At 37.4% G+C, this 21,548-nt stretch overlaps 1 protein-coding gene across 7 annotated transcripts in view; it reads right to left on the bottom strand.

Moving 5' to 3' along the window:
- Positions 1–21,548, bottom strand: part of NTNG1 (netrin G1) — a 259,028-nt gene that overhangs the window by 46,619 nt on the left and 190,861 nt on the right. For 3 of the 7 annotated variants that reach the window (XM_075936636.2, XM_089780550.1, XM_089780551.1), the window contains exon 6: positions 4,651–4,818. The exons of 1 other annotated variant lie outside the window; for it this stretch is intronic. In XM_075936636.2, coding sequence (XP_075792751.1) covers positions 4,651–4,818 — 168 coding nt within the window. Of the gene's footprint in view, positions 1–4,650; positions 4,819–9,674; positions 9,735–12,301; positions 12,368–21,548 lie in introns of all 7 variants that reach the window. 3 more of the 7 variants (XM_089780552.1, XM_075936638.2, XM_075936639.2) reach the window with 3 other exon arrangements.

Below are 21,548 nucleotides of genomic sequence, written 5' to 3'. Positions count from 1 at the left end.
ATATTACATATAAAAAAGAGGAAAAATATTAAAATATTGAAAATGCAATAGAAAATGTTTATGGAGCAACAAACATTACCAATAACAAATATGTCACCTGTTGCCTGACTGCTTATTCATTGTAAATAACAGAGGACATTTCAAACATTTGGCATGCTGGAGAAGAACAGTAACCTCTGGCAAACACCGTTCCACAATAATAATTTAGTCAATTAGCTAAGAACGTTAATTAATGAAGTTGAATACTGACAGACCCCAAAAACACTGTGGAACATTGAGCACAGTTATGCCTCAGTGGGTATCATATAAAAAAACTGGCACTTCGAATATTAATCAGACATTCAAAATCTTTATAGTAAATGGACATACAGTTGAGGTACTAAATGCAGACAGGAAAATTTATTTAAAGAAGTGCAAGTCAAAAGCTAACAGCATTGGATGTTATAAGAACAGGGCTTGATTCTCCTCCCACTAAAGTGAAAGTAACTCAACTGAACACACTGGAATTACACGGGTGTAAAATGGGTACACTGGTGTAAAGTGCGAGAAGCATCAAGTGTGGAATAGACTGTATATATTGCCCCACAAAATGGAAGCCTGATCTAAGATTAACAAAAAACCTCCCATTGTCTTGAATCACATCAACAGGCAAAGAGCATCAGGCATATATTTTGAAATTAAAATGGACAATATATATTGGATTTAAAAAGCTGTTATGACAAACCTCTTTATAAAAGTGCTGGCAAGCAGCTTTAGTAAAGTAGTAAGGTAAGTTAAAGGAGCATTAACAGAAAAAAAAGACAATAATTAAAATGTAGCTCAACAAATTATTACCCCAATCCTGTAAATACTTAAGACATGTGGTTAACTATGTGTGTTTGCCTAGTCTCCTGGAGGTTGTTAGATCATTCCCAGGTGCAAAGTTAGCATCTGCCTAATGTCTGCAGGATTGGCATCTATTTGGTTAAAAAATCATTTGGCAAAATTTGGTAAAAAAGGTTTAAAATAATTTTAATCTCTTTTTACGAGGCAAAATAAATGAATATATTATACTTGTTGTCTCATCTATAACTTCTTGGGTTCTGGACATCCAACACTCCGGTCATCTGAAGAAGTGGGCTGTGATCACAAAAGCTCATGATACCACCATCTACATATTTTGTTAGTCTTTAAAGTGCTACCAGACTATTTGTTGTTTTTAAAGTTTTTCCTGTATTTAAGTAAATACCGTTATTGCTCCTTCAGTGATCATGTAGCACCTTAGAGATAAATGAGTCTCTAGGCCCTGGTCTACACTCCCCTTATTTCGAAATAACAAGCGGAGTGTCCACACTACAAAGCTCATTATTTCAAAATAATAACTCCTGCTTTCCATGAGAAATAATGCTCGTTTCAAAATAATTATTTTGAAATAGCGGTAGTGTTGACTCTCCACTGCTTCTATTTTAAAATAACTACTCCCTGGAGTCATTCAAAGTAATTACTCCACAGTGCTTCCTGAGGCTCTAAGTCAAGGCAGTGTGTCCACATAAGGGAGCTTGCCTCGGACTCCCTTCCCCGTACTGTGTGCACACTATTTCAAAATAGTTATATCGGGAGTCAGTATTTCAAAATAAGCTATTTCAAAATAAGTTTCTATTGCAGATGTGCCCTAACATGCTACAGGACCACTGATTGTTTAAGTTTTTTTTAAGTTACAGACGAACACAGCTACCCCTCTGTTCCTTCAGTGTAAGAGCTTATTAAAGTACATGTTCAATATACTCTTGAGCTCACAGCTAAAAACATTTTCAGTATGTTAGTTATTTGTATCTCTGCCATTTCAGAAAGTAATATATTTTATGTTTCCTCCATTTGGTCTAATCTTGACTAATATATACCATGTTCTGCCAGTTTTTTATCCATATAGTTACCATGTATATGTTTGTATTTGGTTTGAATAATGTCAATAAATAATAAATATTTCCCTTGATAAAACTAGTTTAACCAAATATTTTTAGGTTTCCTAAAAACTCTGTCTGAAAATGGGAAAAACAACTGCACTGGAAAATTAAGATAGTCATACGTAAATATCAATGCAAATCTCTTTATTAGCTTGTCCACTGATCTATTAAATGTGTAATTAAAACCCACAATACTGAGTAGCTGTCATGCTCTGTGTAATAAAATGAGCATTTCCAACAGACTGCAGTGCAGGTGTGAGTCTTGGAATCGTTGAGTACCTTCAATTGTCACTGAACTCAAGGGGAGTTGAGACTGTACAGTGGCTTGCAGGATGAAGGCTCTACAGCCCCAAGTCATGAAAGCACTTAAGCAAATTCTTATCTCCAATCCTTTTCAGGAACGTATTTGTGTGTGTGTGCTCTAGGGCTTATCTTCACCTACCATGGTAGAGTGGCATAACAGCACTTGTGCAGCTGTAGCACTTTAATGAAGATGCTTCTACACTAGTCAGAGAGCTTCCCTTGTTGGCCTACTTAATCCAACTCCCTAAGAGGGGGTAGCTATGTCTGTATGGGGAGGTTAGGTCTGTATTACACACTTCTAAGTGACATGGTTACACTGGTATAGGTCTGTAGCGTAGACCTGGCCTTAGCCCCACTGATTTTAAGGAAGATTTCCTATGACACAGCATTAGTCAGGGTATGCAGAGTTTGTATGCACTATGATAAATGGCAAACCTGAGGAAGAGTTTTATATTTGGATATTTTTTCATTTAAAATCCATTGTCATATAGGTACTATTTTGCCCTTTGTAGGGCTTCATCTTGCAGTCATCTTGACTGGTCAAATGCTCAGAGGAGCCCATGAGAATTGTGCTTTCATTAGGGTGTGAATGTCAGGAAAATGCTCTGTATACTTTTATTTTCTGAAGAATCTTCCTATTAAATTTTATTTCTACTGAGTCTGAGAAATGCTGAGTCTGCTCAGTTGTTCATTATCTAAACTAATTCTGAATGTACTGTTTGAAAATCATTTTTAAAAGTTATTTGTGGTGCTATTAACCATCTCCTTCCTGCCTACATGGCAATCACTATTGATGTCTTTCCCTAGCATTTCAATGTATGTTAGGTGACAATATAGTGTAGCTATGAAAAAAATTGGATATCTTTCCATATTTCTTAGCTTCTTTAGCCAGTTTAAAGTACACAATTCTGTTAGAAAGACAATGTCTCTTGTCCACAGCAAATAATTACTCAGAACAGATAGTTCTATTTAACTCTACTATATGTGTCATTTGTTTATTTTATTTAACAGGATGTGAGATCCTGATTGTCTAGTTGTCATGCTGAAGTTCATAGTAGCTCAGCTTAATTAATTTCAAAGGGAATAATGCATTTGATTTCACACAGAATTAACTAGTGTTAAAAAGGACACATGAAATACAGTGTGTGCATGTGTCTTGTTGTTCATTATCTAAAAAATAGCATTGATAGGTTGCAGATTGGAACAAATGAATATTACATTTTCAGTTCTTTATTAACTCTTTGGTTACTCTCTGATTTAATGACAGTAAATATCCTGCCTTTGTAGATGGAGTGAATGGATATAGCTGAAATCCATGACTGACAGTAATCAAAATCATATTTAATTGTAATATATACCTAATATGTATCATATTTATAATATTGTAAAACAAACTCTCTCTCTGCTTATAATGTGAACATTTGTTAACTAATGACCATGGAGTGAGCCTATACTCTCAATAGTTAAATTTGTTAAATAGTTAAATAAGTTAAATTTTCATATACATGGTCCAATCTCTTTCTCACTAACCAGTATTTGTAATAATGTAAGGATGCTGGAGATTGCTCTAGTGTAACAAGTATCTTATATTCTCTTGTGGAAGTCATTCTTGTTAATGATATTTGTGTTCTGGCATCCATCTGGTGCTAGCTGTTTGAAGGTTGTCATGAGCTCAGAGTTATCTATGTTTGGAGCATCCTGATCCTGAGGAGGTAGATTCAAAATTGGTATCATGATACAGCTCATGGACATTTTTATGTAAGTTTGGCATCTCTTTTTTTGTTGGATTTAACATACATGAAAAAAATTATGCTCTCAGCTTCAGAGCCATACATTAAAAGTGAAAGGTGTTAACTCTGACTTTATACCCCTTGCATCTGAGATGAGAACTGGGCACAACATGTTTATTTTTGAAATCTGGATTCATAAAACTATTGCTACAAATATAGGCACTGCTCTTGACATCAGATTCACTCCTATGGGGGGGCTGGAGGGGGGGGGTCTCCCTGCAGGTGCAAGCACTGGCCCAAATGCAAGATCAGATACTATTCCTAGAGGCTCAGTCCTTACATTTTGCAACTCCAGTGTGGCTTCTTCTGCATGGAATCACAGCATGATCTTAGCGCTCCCATGCAGAGTTTCCAAAAATCTTTAGCAATGATTTTTGCTGCTTTATATTATTTTTATAGACATTCAAAATACAGACCAAGGACCACAGTTAAAGCTGGGGCAATGCATTCATCATCTACACAGGAGATGCTTTTTTCCACTGAAAAAGATCATTCTGGTTCAGCTGGCACATATACAGCAATAGTGCAAATTGCTAGCTAGCGAGCTAACTAACTAGCAGCTCCCAACAGCTGAAAAGGCAAAGAACAAAAGCTGGAATTATAATGAAACTGACCTATGCATACATTTTCATCGTCCAGCTCTGCAGAAGCATTTCTGAAGTAGCCCAGCCTGCATAATTCACAGTGCTGCCCTCTAGTGTTGTGTTTACAGCTCACGCAAATGACTGTATTTAGCAGCTCGATGTAACTGCACCGGTTGGAGTGGCCGAAGCATTCACAGTCTTGCAAGGAAGAACAGAAATGTATACAAAATGTATACAGTAGCAGAGTAATAGCACATTACATGCTTGGTTAAACTATGCATAGAAGATGAATGGTAGCACATACATGTTAGTCAATGTAACATGGACAACAATGGATGTTTGACTGGCATGAATATGACATCTGTTTCAGGCAGCTTAAAATGATCAGACATTCATGACTTTGAAGATTGCTTCTCCTTAGAAGATCTGATGGAAATGAAGCATTTGCAGTTGTAAACCTTTCAAGCGTTTTGTAGGCTCAGATTACAAATGCATATATTTTGCACATTTGAGATGGATATAATCAAAGCACGTGCAAAACATTTTTTTATACTTATAAAATTACAAACTGTTAAAATACATAAAATAAAACTGTCAAACTTGGGGGCCCAAAGTCAGGCATTGAAATCCACAGTTAAGCACCAAAATAAACCAGCCTGATTCTTAGAGATATTGAATAAGTATAACTCGTGCTGAAATAAATAAAAGTTGTGGATGTTGAATACTTATGAAAATCAGACTATTTCACTGAGGTGCCTAATGCAGCTAAATTTGACAAAATGTGACCAGAATTCCTAAAACAGGAACAGACATGAGTGCCATTTATATGCCAGTTAAACTACCATCTTGAGTCAATACCCAACCTATCTTTATACCAATAACAAAGCTTTCAGCATATGGAAAATTCATCTGTTTATGTAAAATAGGAAGAATAACCACATCTCTCTAAAGTATAGCACCCACTACAGCAACTATAATTGTATCAAAAAATATAATGGGCATTGGAATTCTCTTTTTATTTATAAAACCAACTTTTGCTTTGGGCACAAAAATTATCCTAAACTTCTGTTAGCAATTTTGGTATTGTTGTAACTAAGCATGACTGGCCACATAAGGCTAAGCTGTCTGGTGCTCATCCTGGACTTTTTTTAATGACCTGCTAACATCACAAACCAAAACGCAGAAGCAGTCCTGTACCCTTCTCTTTCAGGTCTGATAGACTCGGTGGTCTGCTCTTGTGACATCTGAAGTTAGGATACCAAATACACTGAGCCTATAGTCATGCCAGCTGGCAACATACTGAAGTCATATTGTAGGTGGATTTGGAAGAAATAATTTATCCTGCTTTGCCAGCTTCCAACCAGTTGTATAATATCCGATCATTAGTGATAAAAGGATGTTTATCATAAAAGGGAGAGAGGGAATCAGACTGTATGATTTGAAGCTACAGAATTTGCTATGAATGACTGCAAAATCACTCCCATGACACTATGAGGTAACTCTTCAGTCCAATAATATATCATAAACACTTACAAAGCTAGGAAAAACAAACCTGCATAAATAATCATTAAATTGTTGTAACAGAACTTGGTCTAACCTATGGCTGGGATTAAAGAAGCATATTCTGTGGTAATGGGTGACTCAGTTCTATTTCCCTCTCTCTCAGACTCTAAGGGCACATCTAGATAGCAGGGCTAAAGCCAAAATAAACTATACAACTTGAACTAAGTCAATTGCGTAGCTTAAGTCAAAATAGCTTAATTCGGCTTTGGCGCTAGCTACACAGCAGGAAGTCGAAGGAAGAACACTCTTCCTCCGACTTCCTTTACTCCTTGTGAAATATGGGTTACCATGAGTTGGAGTAAGAAGTCCTCCAACTTGATGTTATTTCAACAGTATGTTGAAATAACTGCTTGCTGTGTAGAGGTGGACTATTCTATTTGAGAATAACATGGCTGTGTAGAACAGACAGACATATCGTAGTAGATGACTCCATGCACTTGTTTTCATCAGAATTAAAGAAAAAATGAAATCATATCTTGTGCTTAACCACACTAACCCGGACACTGATACTTCTATTACATAAGAGGAAATAGCTTTATGAGTTAAGGCTTCTGCTGTCAGTCTAGTCTACCACCTCTCCAGGAGGTGCAATACCCACACCAATGGGAGAAGGTCTCCTGTTAGTATAGGTAGCATCTTCACTAAGTGTTCCAGAACTGTGTGTGTTCACACACCCTGATAAATTACTATATTAAAATTAGGTGAAAATTTGGTAACCTAGATAAAGTGTTACTTGATTCAAGTCAACCTCAGAGACAGTCTAGTGTCTGATTTAGAATTCACTGTTGTGAAAAATGAATGTAACAATCAGGCCTGATAATGGGAGTGTGCAAAGGGAGCAGCTGCCCTAGGGTCCAGTGATTCAAAGGGACCTGGGGCTCCACTGGAGCCCTGGGCCTTTTAAATCACCACCTGAGCACTGTACCGTGCACTCCACGCAGTTCTGAAGGCTGGGGGACGTGGGATGCACCACCAGGGAGTACAGAGCCACCCTCCCTACCTGTCCAGGGGACTGCGGAGGCTGTCGGCTCCCCTGGTAATGACCACTCCTCCTTTATCATTAAATAAATTAATACCCGTTCACATAGTTATGGCGCCCTAAAATGGGCTCACATAGTGAAAATGGTGTAAAGGAGTCTTCATGTAAATAAAAATCCGGTAACATTAACTGTTATCACGGCCCAGTAGAACACAGTACCTATAATCGCATGCTACATCATACCAGAGGATAAATAGGGTTTGCAGAATTAAATTTTTGTTTTTTGATATTTTTGGTGGATAACTTCAATGTTTATTTTAAACAATTTCTCATTTTTTTATCCATTTAAATTATCACAGGAAAATATGGTGATGAGTATCAGACAATGGGAGGGTCTAATATTTATTTAATGATAATAGACATTGAGATTCAAAAAGTTGAAACTTTATAGTTAAAACACAAATTTTCAAAATCACAGATCAAAATAAATACAGTAAGTATCATTACATCAAACGTCATTAATTTCTTAAGCAACATTTTTCTTTGGTCATCTGTACATTTACATTATCATCAATGGATTTTTTTGTCGCTGTTTGTATGGTGACACTGAAGTTTACTGAGATTTGCCAATAAAATCTAATCTGTCCAAGCATAAAGATAATGTACATTTGCACTGTGGTGGCTCTCTCACCTTTCAGGAGTAGGATCAATTGAGTCACCCTCACCCTCACAGAGAAATCTGTCATCCTCTGATCAGTACAGGCTGAAATAGAACTTTAGTTTTTGGCAACCAAGGCAGAATTCTGTCAGAGGCAAAGCCATTCAATCACTGATAGGGAGGAGAAACGGTGGCAAAAGCTAGGGTACTGAAGTACTAACAAAAAAAATATGAGAAGTGCTTACAATATTGCCATATGCTGCTTTCAATTTTGAGCACCACATGTTAGAAAAGAGAGAGACTTGGGAAAGAGTTTAAAGCTGACTAACAATAAATGTTGAATGGCTTAGAAAATAAAACCTCAGAGGGAAGGTTAAGAAAGGTGGGTATATTTAATGTAAAGGAAAGGAGCACGGAGATAGTCAAGAACAGATTTGATAGCCATCTCCCTGGATGAAGCAGGAAATGTCAAATTCCTTATCAAGATGCAAAGGGATGAATGAGATGACCCTTTAAGAAGATCTTTTCTATAAAAACAATCCCATCATTATTGTAAAATCAAGATACAACTGAACTTTAAAGGAGATGCATAAAATAATAACAAGCATCACTCACTTTCTTCTTCTCTGCTTCTAGTTTTATTACCTCTCGTCCCTTTATATGGAAATACAGCAATGGAATCACATGTGTGAAATGGTACAATCCTGTGCTATGGAGGTTAACAGTGAAACTATTACAGTGAACCAGTGACACTATTACATGAGTGCTATAGAGGTTTATGGAAGAGAACCATGATTTTTTGTAGACACGTCACCCAAGGAATAAGACATCCACTGGTTCCATATTTTAATTAAAAGAATATACAACTTTTAAAAAATTCTTTCTTTTTCAGGGTCTATTTTTTTCATTCTCCTTCTTCCTTCACTATACACTAGCAAAAGACAAACAAATTTGGTTTTCAATATAACTTTAGAAATAAGATGCTTCGGTTTCATAAACAGTCTGGCTCATTATCATCGTTTCATCGACTGGGTCAAACTTAATTTAGATTTTGTTAATAAATCTATGTCTTAGTAGCTCATGTTTCTTGAATAATGAGGTGTTCACAATAAATGAGAAAAAAACAAAAACACCTTTTACATGTAGACCAGACAGATAAAATGATGAAGGAAAACAATGAAAAACAGACTTCAGACTATGAATAACAAATATTTAGGAGCAACAGCTTGTCTTCAAGTTACCAAGGCAATATTGCAATCCTTTCAAAATGCCAATAAAATTCCACTATGTTTATAATTTATTAAAATCATATCACTTGATATGTAATGCAATGTATAGCTACAAATGGAGTTTGTACTATATTAACACAAAATGGAGATTATGGGTATACTTCCAGTGCAACGGAGACTTTTGACTATCATATCATTTTACACCAGATGGTATTTATTTTATTCTAAAGGATATGAACAAGAGAGGTTTTACATATTGCCTGCCCTCAATTAATCAGTTTACATTTCCTCATTTACAGTATGTGAATTAGTATAAAAGAGTTACGCTAACATGTTAGTTTTCTAAAAACAACCTGAACTGCCGTATTTTTACTCACATTTAATTATTTTCAAAAACAAATGCTCCACTATTATATATACAAGAGATTGTCTATAAAACATATTTATTCTGTTCTTTGCTATGGCTTATGTTGTTTGTGATACTTAATGCTTATACTGCTGTCAATAAACATGCCTCACCAATAAACTGATAGGTACATTTCACAGATATTCCAGATTCATACAGTGGAATGTTCTTACAACACATAACACTATGAAATCACTGTATGAATCCAAGAATTCCTACCTCTCTTGTGGTTTGCAACTTGAACGGAAGAAACAGTTGACAAAGCTAATTTGGGAGCAACTGGATAGGTTTAAAAACATGAATAGTAAATTAGAAAGATATCATATAGGAACAAATACAAAAAGCTTGGGAAATGAATTACCGTATATACTTGAACATAAGCCCGTTTGTTTATAAGATGACCCCCCCCAACTTACAGAGAAAAAATGGTAAAATAATCACTGACCCGTTTATAAGCCAACTCCAGAGTAGAGACTTCCAGTTCCAGCTCATCAATATCATCATGGGCTGAGGGACATGCAGACTGCATCACGGAGCCTCTCAGCTCCCATTGGCTGCTCCTTTGCTGTTGCCAGCCAATGGGAGCTATGAGGCTCTATGACTGCGGCCTGCAGGTCCCTTACCCCACACTGCTTCCAGTGGCTCCCACTGGCTAATGGATCCCCGCCCGCTGGTCTTCTATCTTGGCTGCATATAGCTTAGCCTTAAGTATGCCCTGCCTACCTGCCACTATGATGACAGAGGTGGCAGCTAGCTCCTCCTTCAGCCTGTGTTGCTTCCTGCAGCTCAGGAAGAACCCATTCATAAGCCGACCCCCACTCTTCACAGCAGGATTTTTTTTCCAAAAAAAGTCAGCTTATGAAAGAGTATATACGGTACTTTACCCACTACATTTTCAAGTAGCTTTAAAAAGTTAAACACAATTGAGTATTTTTAATTATTATGCAAAGAAAGGTTGACACTGAGGAGAAAATGGGTGAAATGGGTGGATCAGTGATTAAGGTATTGGAGATAACGTGAAAGGCTTTAATATCCAGAAGGAGAGACCATTTTAACAGTCATATCTGCATTCTTATTTGGCTTTGGCTTAGATGTTATATCTAGGGAGTTTCTTCCCAGGTTCCTAATTAATGACAATACAATATCCTCATTGTCTGTATAGTTTAGCACATTTATGTACAGATACTCTGTTCTAAATCTAATAAAAAGAAAATCATAATAAATAATGTGCAGGTATAGGCAGCGTTCTGTAATCAAGATGTGAATACTTGACTCAAGGATTCGAATTCTGGTTTAAATTCTCAAACTCTTAATTGTTAAACTCTTAACAATATGCTCCAAACTAGTAATCAAACCAAAAAATATTTGAAATATTTTGTGCTTTGTTTTCTCTTTTAACATGTAAAAGCTAAATTAAATATTTTTTTTGGTGGGAACATTGCATAATGTTCTACTGTTCAAGATGCATTATGATATTAATTTTTAGATCCTGTGCAGTATAATTTGTTAAACTATGAAACCCTTTAGAAATGCCGAGTGTCATTTTGTTGATGATATTTTGATTGATAAGGCATATGAATAACAAACTAAACTTTGCTGCTAATCCTTTTAGAAATCAGAAGAGCAAAGATCAATTTGTTTTTCTTTGTTAAGGAACACAAGCAGAAACTTGGAAAATATAACATGGAGCAGCTGATTAAGATGATTCTATTTGTTAGTAATCTATGTGTATCTATAGCGGTCTCAGTTTCATCGCCATGGTCAAGGGCTAATACTGCAGTCCATCAGATATAACTCCCCAACAAATTGCTAATGTATTTTGTTGAGCTTAACAGCTATTTCCTGGATCTTCCTTTGGCTCATTTCCTCCTCCTCCATCTGTATTCATTAGAGTTTAAAAAAAAAACATCCTGTGCATAACCATGGCAAGCTGTACACCACAGTTCCGCAATTTTGGGGAGAGAATGTGGGGGAGGCTGGGGTAGAGCAAGGGAATTTCATGTTCAATAATGAACAGAGTTACATCTTATTGTCAAAATTTGTAACATAAAAGGTAGCATGAACACATGTTCAAACTGAAAAGTATTTTACTTTATATTTTATTACTCTTAAAAATCACTCTATACATTTTTGCTATAATCATCATGCCACAATCTGTCACTAGTAACTTTTTGTGTGTCATTGGCATTCAGATGCAGACGTAGTGCACTCGAGATTTCAGAGAGATTGTTGTCAGTGCTAGAGGAAATGCAACTTATGGAGCACAAAGAAGAATAGAAACATCTCTTCTGTGACCTTCCCCACTAAAAAAAATGGAGGAAAACCCAAATTCTGAAAATACTATATATACGATTGTTGAAAGAAATTCCAGGAGACTATGGATCAACTGTCTTCGACTATGCAGCTGAGTTCTGAATACAAATGGGAATAGCATGCTGTTCACTTAAGAAAACAAAGTGAAAGAGGTGTTAAGAAATGGATTTGATGTAGAGAATGAAAATTTCTGGCACTCAGAAATCTTGAAACTTTCTCATAAAATGTGATGTCTATACAATTCCAGGCCTATCCAGGGACTCACTTTAAATTTAATCTATGAAATTGCTTACAACTTTGGTGCCTACTTTTCATATATTTGCAGTAGTGTTTCTAATCTAAAATCTATATATTAGAAGACTTTTTAAAGAAAAATGACATTTGTGCTAATTCTCAATCGTTTGTTTGACAATGCTGTTATTTGGAACCGAGAGAAAAATGAAGTGGAATATTATTATGTTTTGCCAACATGTGGGATTTTATTAAAGCAATTTAAGTAATTTTTGACCACTAGGAATTTTACAGAATCCTACCTTGATTTGGTTTAGAAACCTCAAGGGAAGAAATATTCGGCCATATCCTATCAAACTTTGGTGGATCTGCATGCATCAGGAAAAATCAGGATTTGTTATTTACATACGTGATATTGTTCTAAAGAGACATGTTTATGGACAAAGACATAAATTACAAACATCTGCCACTGGACTTGTCTATGATTCACTTGAACAATACAAGACTCCCACATTGAACAAGAACAAGCAATTGATGATTCCCAAAACACTGAATGGACATTAAATACAGTATATAGCAATTGATCTTTCAAGATTTTTGCTATTATCTTCATAAAATATGTGTGTATATCTATCTATCAATCACAAAGCAGGACCTTTTCTGTTGTTCATGCTATTATTTTAAACGTAGTGTCCAGAGATAAAAATGTCAATATAATATAAAATACAGTAATTTCTTACCATAACATCTCATATTAAGAACTTTAAATCTACAAGTACTTACATAAAGAGAAGCTTCTGCTCTTGGCAAGTTATATTTACTAGGGAAGTGTTTTGTCTAGTGTATTTCTTTCCCACAGCTCCATTAATAACATATATAGTTGGCTTACTTTTAAATAAGGAAATTAATTTTTTCTTTAAAACATCAGGCTTAAGGAAAGATTGCTGAATCTCCTTTCTCTTTTTGGATACACCAGTTCACACATATAGAAAGGGTATGACAGCAGCCAGAGAAAAAGGGAGCACACATGAGTGAAAGGTATCAAAACCCTGTATTTGTAGAGGTAGAAAGCTCACAATAGCACTTCATGAAATAGTGGCTAGAATTGTATGCATCTGTGAGATAGCTTCTGTTTGTTTGTTATAGTACCAACATTTATGGCTGTGATAAAGGACTGTGAAATGCAAGTGGACAAATGACTTTATTTAGTCCTGTGTTTGACTAAGGATTGATTTAAAGGGATTATGAAAATAGCCTCTATCTGATTTTAAAAAGTGAGATATGAATAAAGAGAATAGTATCTCCTAGCTGTTTTACCTGTTGCCTAAATCCTTTTACTCTCCTAGCTTGTGGGTAATAATCCATCAAAAATCTTTGCAGACAGACTAAGATGACATTTAAGATAGGAATTGCTAATAGCTGAATGGCTCTCTTCTTGACAGAAGCTCTCAAGAATATAGAATAGTGAGATGATCATCAGCTGAAATGACCTGTGTGTTACCAGCAGTAACACTAACGCTAATCAGCAGTAAGACTAACAGATGCATGAAGTCTCATTAACACTAGTCTTACAGTTGCTAGTATATATATCCCTACCTCTGTGATTTCCACTGCATGCATCTGAAGAAGTGATTTTTACCCATGAAAGCTTATGCCCAATAAATATGTTAAGTCTTTAAGGTGCACTTGACATGCCTACCTCTCTGAGGCTAATCATACTATGGCAAAGCTTAAAGGAAATCTGCACAACACTTTCAAAAGATGAACCTGGGAGCTTACATTAATAACTTTATTAGATACTAATATCATGCACTGAATAGACACACTGGATTTATGGGTTATTACAACACTTCATACCACTAACAACTCCCCTCCCAGTTGCTTTCCCCCCTTCCCTTCCTCTGTATGACTAAAGGAGTGTTAAAGAGCCACTTTACCTTGAGATATATGTTAACTATTTAACCTAAACAATCTGTTCCACCTTGTTTATAGCTATGACACTCTGAGTACCTATCCTAGACCTGAAGAAGAGCTCTAGGTAAGCTCAAAAGCCTCTCTCTCTCTCTAACAGAAGTTGGGCCAATTAAAGATAATACTTCATCCACCTTGTCTCATTAAAGCTTTGTAACACATGTAAGCCAGTCCTACTGAGTATCTGCCACTGACTGAAATATATGACTTATAATAATCAGAGCAATCGTAATTTGAGACCTATTTTTTCAGTCTCTTGTCTGAATGAGCCTACTAATCACAAGACAAGAGGTATCAACCAATTTACAGTTCTGCAATCTTGCTGATAGCAGTACAGGCTGTTAGCATTGAAGAGCTGAAGCTTATGAAAGCTTGTTTCAGAAAACCTATTTAAGCTATGAACCCTATATAGGGCATGAACCAGCATAGAAAATATAATTCTAATGACCTTTCAAATTAATTTACAGTATGATGAGTTTGCTAAGGGGATGCACTGGAAAGTAATAAATGTAATAAAAGTAATAACTGGCTGAATTAATTTTGAACATGTTTGTGCTGGAGTTTACGTAGAAAACAGGCAGATACAACTGAAGTGTACAGGTAAATATAGATCATCTGCATCCTTGAGATATTTAATAATGTAGGTAAGGCACTGGCTGGTTTAGTTTCCCTACTTTGAATTTTTTTCTTCTCTACTCCATAATGAGTAAGTTAATTTTGTTACCTCCCTGTCAATTGAAAATCTTGGTTGTGACAAGTTACACCAATTTCTCAAGAAGAGCTTTTATTCTTATCTTTGAACCCCAATGATTTATTTTCTGGATGCTGTGTGAAACTTCCATATGAAACTCATATCACAAAGGATATAAACTGTCCTCCTTATTATCTGGTACAGACCCTTAACATTCTTCCGTGGATTAAAGCTGCGGTGTCCAACCATTTCTGAAGTAGTAGCCACTATAGTTGCTACTGCTATAGCAAACTAGCCACACTCAACCAACCAAATAGCCACATGTGGCTAGCGTGTTGGACATCACGGGATTAAAGGTTTGATTTGACTCTGTTCGGCTGTATTTGGTCATTATTCTATAATATGAATGTTATATTAATTTATGTTGACCAGAATATATTCCAGTATAGCTCTCCATGTGAGCACATTATATCTGGAATACAAATCACATTATTGCAAAAGAATTACTCTGTGTTTGAATAATTTATCCAGAAAACAGTGAATTTTATTTCAGAAAAGTCCATTGTGTTCACTGTACAATAGCTGTCCCTTTGTCAGTATTCCTGACAAATTCTAACATGGAATGGTTCTGAAAAAACAAGAGGAACAAAGTTTAGCTGAAAAAGACAGCTTTGGAATTGTGATCTCAGAAAGTACATTTTAAATATATCTTTTAAAAAGTAGGTTCTGTAGACACCTTTTAGTGTAGCTTAGCAGACCATCTATTTCAAGATACCATCTACATGTTTTGTTAGTCTATAAAGTGCTACCAGATCATTTGTTGGTTTTTAAGTTTATCCTGTACAGACTAAGTTGGCTACCCCCTGAAGCTTGAAAAAAAAAGGTATTGCTGGATAATATTATCCCAAATCCATTTAGGTATGGACAGTGCATTCATGGAACATCTTGTTCAGTAAGGCTATGTCTAGACAACGTAGCATTTTCAAAAGCGGATATGCAAATTCCCATGGAATTTGCATATCTTCCTCCGATCTCACTTTTGAAGAGGATCTTTTGAAAGTGAAAATAGTCTGGATGTGGTTTTTTGGAAAAAGGGGTTTTTTCCCGATCCCCTGCCCATCACATCCAGACTACTTTCATTTTCAAAAGATCCTCTTTCAAAAGTGAGATTGGACAAAGATTGGTTTTCGAAAAAAACCCTGTAGCTTAGACATGAAAAAATTATTTCATGATTCTTAACAAATGTATAATCACTGCTACAGCTACACTGCACCTCTCTTGCGCAAAAGCCTATGCAAATGAAGCATAGATTAGCATATTGCCACACTTCATTTCCATAATTAATTAGGGGCTGTTTTTGTGCAAGAGGCTTTTGCGCAAAAAGGAGCTGTGTAGACGACTCCTTTTTGCACAAAACCCTCTCCCTTGCGCAAGAGCCGTTCTTCCTCATTTTTTCAAAAATGCCCCCAATTAATTATGCAAATGAAGCACAGCAATATGCTAATCTATGCTTCATTTGCATAGGCTTTTGCGCAAGAGATGTGCAGTGTAGACGTAGCCTTAGACTCATAAACTTTAAGGATAATAGGAACTTCCTCAATTGCTTTTCTTTTCATTGGATTCTTTTATAACAATGTTAGAACAACTTTTAGTGCTAAAGGAATGGAGGAAATATCTATCAAATGGGCATTGGAAATCAATATTTGGACAAAATGGCACAGTATGGTCTTACTTTGGGATGTTTATGTGAAATGAGTTGGTTGTTTCAGCCCAATTCCAAGGGGATGGACCGTAACACAAAAACCACTGCCATGGTCAGCAGAAATTCAGTATGATCTTTTTTGGCTGTTTTAAAAGGCCAGCTGCTGAGCTGACATGGGATTAAACTGTGCTCTCAGTGCAAGGTGCTGTCTTTCCAGAGCAATGTTGCAAGTGTGTTCAAGTGGTGTGCTCCACATTCTGTGAATGTTCCTTTGTGTTGTGGAGACTGTGCTTTATGCTCTGAGCATGTTCTTTGCTTCACCAGAGTATTTCTGTGTCCTACACAGAGGTGAAAGTAAGGTGGTGAGCCCTGATGTGCCACTCTGGAAAGAGCCAGTTGTTCTCTGGCAAGAGCCAGCCTAGGTTGTGCTCTTTAAAAAGCTAGCCGGCATAGGTGACACATGGGGAGGTGAGGAATATCATGTGCACTCCCCGACACTGTGAGGAGGAGGTGAGTGGGCGAGGGTTCAGTAGCCAGAGGCCAGGCTGCCTGCAGTCAGGCAGCCTCTGCTTCACGCTGTCTGAGCTAGATATGGGAGATGCTGTGTTGCCGCTGCTTCCTCCCACCACTGCCAGGCAATTGGATTGTGATGGAGAGCACTATGGGGGACAGAGGGAGACTGCCACTTGGGTGGGTGTGGAAAGGGGACAGCTGCTGGGGAGGCAAGAAAGGCTGCTGTGGGGGAGGGTGCTTAGCACGGTAGTGCATATGTGGAGAGGAGAAGGGGCGAACAGTTAGCAGCCAGAGGCCAGGCTGTTTGGCTGCTTGCAGTCTCTTTGGCAGCCTCTGCTCATGCCGTCTGAGGCTGGGAAGGTTTGGTGACAAAAGTGCTGTCAACATGCAAAAGTGAACACCAGACAAACTGTTTTTTCTGCTTCCCACTCTCAACGTTTCAATGCCACTTTGCTAGCTCCCCTGCTGACAGAGCAAAGCGATGTGAGTAAGAATCCCACAGTGCAGTGTTGTGGAAAGGCAGACTGATCCCTGCACTTCTTGGGATTCCCTCCGAGTTTTCCTACAGCATTCTCAGCTGCCGGGAGCTGCATCATGAGTAGCTTTGTGAGCTCTCCATGCAGAGGAATGTCAAAGCAGCACAGCCGTCTCTCCCTGCAGCAACAGACTGCCTGCTGCTGTGTTCCTATCAGGGCAGAATGGGAGCATTCCAATGATTTGACCTTTTTGTGCAGGCATTGTGGGATATGGGCAGAAGCAAACAACAAAGTCCATGCTAGCTCTTTGTCCACAATAAAGGGAGTGGAAAAGACAAAAGTCTCTCCCAAAGGCAGAAGTTTTTTGTTGCCAAAATGTGATGGTTTATTTTGACAAAAGTTGCATGTGGTGTGTATGCTCTCACTGTTTTGTTGACAAATGGCAACAAAACTTGCCAGAGCAGATAAGGCCTAAAGCCACAGAAGACACTGTCTCAGAAAGTTCCCCTGTTCCCCCCCAGCTATCAGGTAATGGTACTGGGATGAGGGGGTAGGTGGGAGAAAGAGGGGATAAGAAAGGCAGTCAGTGAAGTGAGGGATGGGGAGTTTGGGCTGCCCTACTTTACACAGGAGATGTTCATGGTTTAGAAAGAAAAGGATTCTTTTAGCAACACAATTCTTTTAGAGTTTTGTAGCTATCTAAAAACTATGATCAATATTTTTTTTTAAATTGTGTTACTTTCCTAATTTATATACGGTAAATTTAAAACTGGAAGAACTTTAGCATGGATCCTGTTTGTTTGGCTTTTTCAGTTAGAGCTGGATTCCAGACCAGTGATTTCCATTAAGCTTTATAATTGGTTTGGGAAGAGGTATTTGAAACCATTAGACTACTGTTCCAGCTCTTCAGAGTGATCCCATTGACTCATAAGCACCCCACCTAGTGCTTGCTACTTGGGCATATTGAATTGAGACCTTATTGACAAGAAGGACTTCTGAGTTTTTGAGTTTTGCTTAACCTCACCACCCCCCAACACCTTTGCCTTTTTCAGCAATTGTCTGGGCTCTCTTGCACTTGAACAGCATGGATCCCAAACGCTCATTTAAAATACCCAGAGATTTGTTTAGTTTCTTAAAACACAGCTATGTGCATGCAAAAGGGATAGTTTTCTGAATTACAACTGCCCCTACTTAACTGGGGCCCTGGGTTGTGGGGGAGCTATCTGGGCCAGGACTGCACTGAGGGACCCCACGGGCAGCAACTAGGAAACAGGCACCATGTAGCCTGGGCATCTCTTGGGTGGAGAGGGGCACCTGGGCCCAGGGATTAGATGGGAGGTCAGGTAACTGCTTGGGGGAGTTAAACCCATGATGGGGGATTTCAATGGGAGACTGGGGCAGGCAGCAACAGGGCAAGAGGTGAGGATTTCCAAGCCTTTCAATGCTGTTAGTATTAACCTTACACAGAGATTGCATTTGCTTACAGTTATTAATATACATAAGGAAAAGTAGTCTCACTCTGAAGGTTGACAGAGACCACCTGAACGACCAAGTGATTGTTTGCCTGGTACATAATAAAAGCAGCACGCCTGCCCCTGAGAAACTGAGAATTTTGTCATTGGGGAAAATTTGCTTAAAATTTTTCAGATTTTAAATTGCTATTATTTAAAAAGTAAGAAAAGCATGAATATTTTTTTAAAATATCAGAATCCAACTTCATTTAAACCATTTCAAGTTGAGGTAAAGCCCCTGACCACTTAAGCTTGGTCCTGCCAATGTCTACTTAAACTATAAATTGTTCCATTAAACGACTGTCTCTTAACGGTGTTACAGTACTTAGCACAAAGGGGCCTGCTCTCAGCTGAAGCCCTTAAGTGCTACTGTAATACAAAAAATTGATAATGAAACTATATACCATTCCTATTTAAATCAGTGGAAGATTTATATATGAATTGCTGGCATAAATGGATAAAATTAGATCAGATGATATTTTATCACCGCTCTCAGGAGGTACAATGACAAGAAGGACAGCATTTCCTTCCCATAGTATTTATTTCAAATCACGGTATGCCTATCTCATGCAATAAGCTTACCTTAGGAATTAAATCAGCTTTTTCTCATGGGATAATTAATAGAATACTATAGAATAAAACTGAGCAAAAAAATATATTAATCAGTGCTAGCTAGATTTTTTTTTTTGGAGGGGGCAATAAAGGACATTTCATACCTGTTCATTAGAAGGATGAAAATTCTGCATAAAAGTGGAGATGGAGTAGTTTAATTTGGCCTGGAAGCTTCTCAGCCATCACAGCTTTTATAACTGTTGGAAAAATTTGACTTGAATTAGTGACTTTGGTGTCTCAGAAAAGGAGAGCACTCTTCTGCAGAAGTGGTTTTAATGGGTCCTACTGTTCCAGTGCTGGAAAGTTTTCATAAATCAGAAAAAAAATCTGCTGTTTCTGACAAGCAGATGAAGTCTCTTCAAACTCAACAGGCTTAATGGCATTTTCTAGTTATCCAAAGGGAAGTAGTAATAAGGATACATATTAGATCTAAATACCTTATGGAGGAGAAGAGCTCTGGATCTTTTGCTATGGAATAGAGTTATTTTATTTTATTAGAGAACTAGTAAAATTGGCTAAGTGCTGAAGACCTGGTATAATAGACTGTGGTACAGAAGCCCTCTCTGTAATCAGGATCTGATTTTAAAGTCAGAGAGCTGATATGGAGATTTCAGTCTTCTATACTCTATGGAATTGACTGAATATTGGAGGAAGAGATGGATGGAGGTGGGGAAAAAGCAGTGGAGAAACATGTCATATTCTTAATTTTATCTATATATTTATTCTCAGGCTTTGCAGTAAAAAAGAGCCAGCTCTCCACAACAGTTGTGGCTCAGATTAAATTCCTGTTGACTTTATCATACTTTCTCCAGTGTCTCATCATTTGATTGCTTTCACCTCATTAATGAAACTGAAGACAACAGTGCTATTCTTTCACATATGGGTGCGTCTACACAGCACTGTAAGTCAAAATAAGGTACTAAGCAAGAATAATTTGAGCTATGCACATTGTGTATCTTTTTTCAATACTATTTCGAAATACAGTAATTACTCATTTAATACGTGCCCGCTTAACACATTTTCGCAACAGCATGTTTTTTTTTTTAGGGAACTTTTTCGAACAACACGATCGTCCCCCAAAGAAAACGAAAATAATCATGTGGTGGACTACTTCGTGTGATGGGGTAAGTTGGTGAAAACAGTGGTAATACACATGAGCAGATGAATACATGTGGTCACAACGCTCCTCCGCTCACTCACGTTTATCTTTGTGTTTTAACAAACCATGGTGACTTGTGTTGCTAGATATCTAATGTTGACGTTGATGACCAAGCACTAACAAAAAATTGACTTTGCCACCACCACCTGAAACGCAACCCCTACCTTTTCCATTATTTTTAATGGGAAAATTGACCCCGCATAGCACATTTTTGCTTAGCATGAACATTTTCAGAAACGCATCTATAGTGTTAAATGAGGAATTACTGTAGCTTATTTCATCACTTGGCACTGTCTACACAGAGCCAAATTTCTAAATGAAGCGCTATTCCGAAACAACCTCATTCTACAAGGAGTAAGGGACAACAGGGACGTCGGAATAGCAAGCCCAAAATAACAGGCTTGTTGTGAAGATGCGGGATAGCTATTTTGGGATACTCTGGTATCCCAAAATAGCGTTGCAGTGTTGACGTACCCATAGTGTAGCCAGTTAAAATAGTCCTGCAGAAATAATGTTTCTGAAAATATAGCTCTGAAAGTAGCTGGAGGTGATAAAGATTGCTCCGTGAAATGGTGAATGTGAAAATATTGAAGTGCCATTGGTAATATCTAACAGTGGCTAAAGTTAGGCTGTTCATATGTGTTCTGTTTGTGGAGCTAGTGAAAGACTCGCCTCCCCTGTAAGAACAAATCTTTGTAGTTTAACTTTCACTGTGCTTGTAGCATGTACATTCTCCTAAGCTACTATCAACCCCATACGGATTTTCTCTTCCAGGATTAGTAGTAGTTAAGTTTCCTTGTTCATTTAATTTTAAGGAATTTCTGTCGATTGTACAAATGTGAAATAGATTTATGATGAGGTTTACTGTAGAAGCAGTGTAAAAGACTCCTTAATTCTTTTCACATAGAACACTA

Source organism: Pelodiscus sinensis, chromosome 9, assembly GCF_052426305.1.
Source record: "Pelodiscus sinensis isolate ZL-2025 chromosome 9, ASM5242630v1, whole genome shotgun sequence".
Classification (NCBI taxonomy): Eukaryota; Metazoa; Chordata; order Testudines; family Trionychidae; genus Pelodiscus; species Pelodiscus sinensis.
The sequence above is the reverse complement of the archived record's forward strand: the minus strand, read 5'-3'. Positions and strand labels throughout refer to the sequence as shown.